The 6,297-nt window shown below is 37.6% G+C and overlaps 1 protein-coding gene across 2 annotated transcripts in view; it reads right to left on the bottom strand.

The window, feature by feature from the left end:
* LOC106869929 (C-Jun-amino-terminal kinase-interacting protein 2) overlaps positions 1 to 6,297 on the bottom strand; it is a 115,508-nt gene that overhangs the window by 42,050 nt on the left and 67,161 nt on the right. For both annotated transcript variants that reach the window (XM_014915866.2, XM_014915865.2), the window contains exon 2: positions 5,493 to 5,994. In XM_014915866.2, coding sequence (XP_014771352.1) covers positions 5,493 to 5,994 — 502 coding nt within the window. The remainder of the gene's footprint in view (positions 1 to 5,492; positions 5,995 to 6,297) is intronic.

Genomic DNA, 6,297 nt, shown 5'->3' with positions numbered 1-6,297 from the left:
TATATATATATATATATATATATATATATATATATATATATATATGTACACACATATAATATTACCTATCTATCTATCAATATATACATACATACATACATACATACATATATATACATATATATATACCAGAGTAAGCACGTAAATGTGCAACAAGGTGGAAAAAAGATTACTCAAATACCAGAGGTAGAGTAATATGCTTTATTTAAAAGCACCAAAAATATAACAAAAGACTGTTACTCGGAGTTTCACGTTCCCATTCATCGGGCAGTTTTGTTAGAAATTTCTAACAAAACCACCCTTCGAGTACACTCTGTAAAACAGTTGGCATTAGGAAGGGCATCCAGCTGTAGAAATCAGGCCAAAACAGACTATGGAATCTTGATGGTGCGCCTGGTCTTACCAGTTACTCTCAAGCTGTCCAACCCATGCCAGCATGGAAAACGGACATTAGATGTTGATGATAATGATGACGATGATGACACATGGTGAGATTCTTTCAGTTTCCATCTACTAAATCCACTCACAAGGTTTTGGCTGCCTTACAGGATGTCACACAGGGAACTGAACCTGGAATCACATAGTCGGGAAGCAAATTTCCAGCCTACACTCTCATATCTGTGCCTATTGTGTATCCAGTAGATTTTATCTGTGAAAACATTTAGCAGGTTGATTTATCTATTATTAATACGATTCTTTGTTAACTATAAAAAATTCAATTATTACTTTATTTTTTAGTGCCATGTGAATACTACTATTTATTCAGCTAAATCTGGATCTACAGACAACTTACAGACTTGGATGATTAATGTGATTCAGCATACGATAAGTGCAGTTATATAAATTTAAAATTACACGTGATAAAGACAATGGCTCAATATACATACATACTTACATACATACATACATACATACATGCAAACATACATGCATGCAAACATACATACATACATACATATATACATGCAAACATACATACATACATGCAAACATACATACATACATACATACATACATACATACATACATACATACATACATACATATATACATGCAAACCAAAACAAAAAAAACATGCATTGTTATGTTTCCAGAAGACTTGAAGAAGACAGTAATATTGATATGAAGCTATGTCTCTCTTAGACTTGTGATTGCTACATCACATCATACTTCAAAAGCTGTACCTTTGCAATCCAAGAACAGGAGATTGCAACTAAATACCTAATCAATAAAAGAGGCAGTGAAGCCTTTGGAATTCAAAGATGTAACCAAAAATGTAGATTATGTCATATTTTTGTGGAAGACATCAGACATGATTAACAGCTACCCAGAAATGTCATCAAGATACTACCTCCCTATGTGACATGGCATCACAAAAACATTATGCAATGCCATCCAGAGAAAAGACTGCCCTTGAATAAATATAGAGAATACCCTTTTTATTGAATACATACACAAAAATCAACACAGGGAATACTGGTGGAACATTCCCATTAAAACATCTGTCAAGTGTAAGCATAACATGCCAGATATTGTTGCTTGGGACAGACAAGAAAAAGTATGTACTGTCATAGAGTTCAGCCAAAAATCAAAAGGAAAGGGGATAATTATGGATAACTGCATCAAAACTTCCAGCTTCTATATACATATTACAAATTTACATTTGTACCATAATAATTAGTGCACTTGGTTTTGTGAATAAATGCCTGACTGACAGTCTGGATAAGCTTGGATTTTCAGGAAAAGATATCAACCAACTAACTCATCCATTACAAATACAATCTGTAAGTTAAAAAGTAAAAATATGCAAGACTTTCTCAAGTTTAAAATGTAATGTTTTCATTATCTACATTCCACCAATGGAGCTTTGTATCTTTGTTAGAATCCAACCCTTTTCTCAGAGGAAGAATTTAAATAATTAAAAACAGAAGTTAACATACATACATACACACACATACATGCATACATACATACATACATACATACACACACACAGACACACACACACACACATACATACATACATACATACATACATACATACATACATACTTACTTCATCTTTGTCCATCGAAGCAATGATGACCATCTAGTAATACTTAAGGATAACTGATGACTTGCACAGTAACTTTGATTAAAGTGAAGAAGAACTGCACACACCATCAACCTCGCTCCCTTCAACCGTGACCGTCTTCAGTCTAGTGGAAAGACCAAGTCAAGATGGCTGAATACAGAGACAGATGCAGAGGATGTCTAAGATGTCTTGCTTGTCACATCTTGCCCTCTGCACTTTGCAATGTGTTGCTACAACTGTTCTCCCCTCTGTTGAACCATGAAGGTCTCTTACACAAAGTTCACCATATTCAGTTTTCATACACATATGTAAGCATACCCTAGTATGCTAATTAATACATTGCTGGGACCCTGCCAACGTGCTGGTGGCTCCACATTCCCCAAAATCCTGGAACTCCCAAACTAGGGCCTCATTACCAGATGCTATTTTAAGTCATACCCAGGACAAAAACACATGCATAGATATATACATACACACAAATACATATGCACATATGCATATGTTTGAGGTGGTGCTCCAGCATGACCACAGCCACTTGGCTGAAACCCATAAATAAATAAATAAATATATATATATATACATCATCAACATCAGCATCAATATCAAAATCAATTCAAATTACAATCAAATGGAAATTGTAGAGGTGACCCTCGTGCTGGTGGCACGTAAAAAGCATCATCCGAGCATAGCAGATGCCAGTGCTGCTTTGACTAGCTTCCCTGCTGGTGGCACGTAAAAAGCACCATCTGATCATGGTCGATGCCATCTCCTCTGGCCCCTGTGCCGGTGGTACATAAAAAGCGCCTACTACACTCTTGGAGCAGTTGGCATTAGGAAGAGCATCCAGCTGTAGAAACACTGCCAGATCAAACTGGAGCTTGGTGCAACCTCGTGGCTTCCCAGACCCCAGTCAAACCGCCCGACCCATGCCAAAAGGACGTTAAACGATGATGATGATGATGATGATACATACATACATAGAGATAGATAGATAGATACAAAATGTGTGTGTGTGTGTGTGTGCGTGTATATAAATATATATATATATATGTACGTATATGTATTTGCATTCATATAGTATATGTGTGTGTGTATAACATCAGTGGGAGCTGATGATTCACTAGGGTGCTACTTTGAGTTTCACGCTTGTATAAACCTGTTCATTCAGGTGACTAAAAGCAAAATTTCTTCATTGGCTGAATTAATGTATACCAAGGAAGGTGAAATAATAATGAAGTGATTCATCAGTTTTATACAGACAGTTAAATTCTAACACATATATTGAGTACTTTTTGTACTGTATATACACATCCAGTGAAGGCACATGGCTTAGTGGTTAGGGCATACGGCTAACGATCATAAGGTTGTGAGTTCAGTTCCTGGTAACACATTGTGTCCTTGAGCAAGGCACTTTATTTCTCATTGCTCCAGTTCACTCAGCTGGCAAAAATGAGTAGTACCTGTATTTCAAAGGGCTGGCCTTGTCACACTATGTGTCATGCTGAGTCTCCCCGAGAACTACGTCAAGGGTACACGTGTCTGTGGATTGCTCAGTCACTTGCACGTTAATTTCACGAGCAGGCTGTTTCGTTGATCGTATCAGCTGGGACCCTCATCGTCGTAACCGACGGAGTGCTCCTTTATATACACATCCAAAAAAGTGTGTGTGTAGTGTTATATAAAAAATGATTTAACATTAAACTGAAGGATAAGATTTTGTCCCTTCCTCGAGGGGCTGCTCAAAGAGACTGATCTTAAAGCTACATGGTCATGAATTGCGATCCTTAACCACACAGATATTCCTATGCTCAAACACTCACACGTCATCGTCATTTAATGCCCGTTTTCCATGCTGGCATGGGTTGGATAGCTTGTCAGGAGCTGGCCAGCTGAAGAGCTGCCTGGGCTCCATGTCTGTTTTGGCATGGTTTCTATGGCTGGATGCTCTTCCTAATGCCAACCACTTCCCAGAGTGTGCTGGATGCTTTTTACATGCCACCAGTATCAGTACATGTCACACAGCACTGGCACAAGGGCATTTACATGTCACTGGCACCTGCAAGACAAAGACTTCTCAGCTGGGAGAGGGAATGGGGGCACGGCCATAAAGTCATGGCTGTAAAGGACATGCCTGTATGCATAGGTGGCTGCAATTTGACTTAACTTGACATGTCTTCTCAAGTACAGTAAATTACAAGTCCCTGTCCCTTGTCATCTCAGTGAGTCCCAGCATCTGAAGATCCTTTCTTAACACTTTGTCCCTCATCTTTCTGGGTTGATGAAATAAGTGCCAGTCAAGAACTGGGATCAATTAGGCCTTCCACCAAAATTTCAGGCCTTGTGCCTATAGTAGAAAGGATTATTATCATTAAGAGGGTAATCTGGCAGAATTGTTAAGGCATTGGTAAGCAGCATTTCTTCCAGCTCTTCATGTTCTGAGTTCAAATCCTGTGAAGGTGATCTTTGCCTTTCATCCTCTCAAAGTCAATAAAATGAGCACCAGCTGAACCCTAGGACTGAAGTAATTGACTCACCCTTACTCCTAAAATTGCTGGCCTTGTGCCAAAATTTGAAACCATTTTTTTTTTATCCTCCCTGTATTATAGATACCAATTATGAGATTAATACTATTTCTTCTATGAAGGGCAGTGGATTGGCAGAACTATACATGCATTGAATGAAATGCCTTGTGTTGTATGTTCTATGTCCAAATCACACCAAGGTTACCTTTGCCTTTTATTATTCTTGGGCTGATAAAATAAAACACAAGACTGATATAATTACACTGTGTAACAATTTTCATCCTTCAGTCGATAGTATTAAAAATGGCTAACATTTCCTTCAAATTTTGCTTTTGTTACATTTATTCAAACCCCAAAGAATCTTTCTCAACACATGGTTATGATGCTCCCCCACTACTCCAGATCATCATCAGAGATGCACATATTGTCAGCCACTAAGGTGACATGCTCAAGTGTTTAAAGTCAAGCAACTGACAAGCAAATCTGTGGTATTAAGCAGAATATTTGTTATAATGGTATTTCTGCTCCGGCAATTTAGCATTAAATCTGTGTGAAATGTAATAGAAAATAGGTCAGTTTTAAAACATTAATGTTCAGGTCACAAAGGCAAAGTTTGAAGGGAATAGTAGTCATTTCCTTTGGTTTCAAGATGGAAGCAAACAGGAAATAATACCAAAGACAAAAAAAAACATTAAAATTTTGTTACACAGTCTTATCGGTTCTCTTCCACCAAATTCTGACCTCGTGCCTATTTAAGAAGTTATCATTTACTTCTACTGTGTTATTGACAGTCACTTTGGCCAGTTTCTTAGTAGCTGAAGATGATGTTAATGCTCAAAATATTAAAGGCCAACAATAACAAATCAGGGCTAAAATGATGTAGACCCTCTACTTACCTGCAGGTAACGATTGCTGTCCATGGTGGTGATGGCACCGTTTGTATTGGCAGCAGTTGTGTTGTTGTTATAGGTGGTGTTCTTGGTAACAGTGTTGTTTGTGAAAGTGTTGGCTGTAGTGTTAGTGGTGTTGCTTGTGCCCATTCTACTTTTTGTGTTGGTGAGTCCATTATCGTTTCCTTTATCACTATTGCTGTGCAGTTGTTTATTGATTTCATTCTTTCGAAGGACCATTTCAGAATCTGACGCCTTGTAAATTGGTTTGTCGTATGTCGTATTCGTTTTTGTGCTTCCATAATTTCCGACATCTTTGGAGGTAAATTCCTCGACATCGGATTTCTCCTGAAATAACGGTACCACTGTTTTCTCGGTAACATCATATTTTCTTTCTTTCTCTTTGTTTTGCGTCAGAGAGTAAAATTCCAGCTCTTTTGGATTGAAGTCAAATTCTGCGTCAGTATCATCATCAGGAAAACTGTCCAGGCTAATGTCATGGGCGATTCTGGAAAGAGATTTAAAAAAAAAAAACAAAAACAATTAATATTGTCATCATGGAATTAAGTAAATTAAAAGATGAAATAATTAAACATCCAAATTTCTTTAATATAGGTACAGGAGTGGCTGTGTAGTAAGTACCTTGCTTACCAACCACATGGCTCTGGATTCAGTCCCACTGTGTGGCACCTTTGGCAGGTGTCTTCTACTATAGCCTCAGGCTGACCAAAGCCTTGTGAATGGATTTGGTAGACAGAAACTGAAGGAAGTCCATATAAATATGTATATATATATATATATATATATATAT

The sequence above is a fragment of the Octopus bimaculoides genome, chromosome 18 (assembly GCF_001194135.2).
Source record: "Octopus bimaculoides isolate UCB-OBI-ISO-001 chromosome 18, ASM119413v2, whole genome shotgun sequence".
NCBI classification, from domain to species: Eukaryota; Metazoa; Mollusca; class Cephalopoda; order Octopoda; family Octopodidae; genus Octopus; species Octopus bimaculoides.
This window is presented reverse-complemented; position numbering and strand designations above follow the sequence as displayed.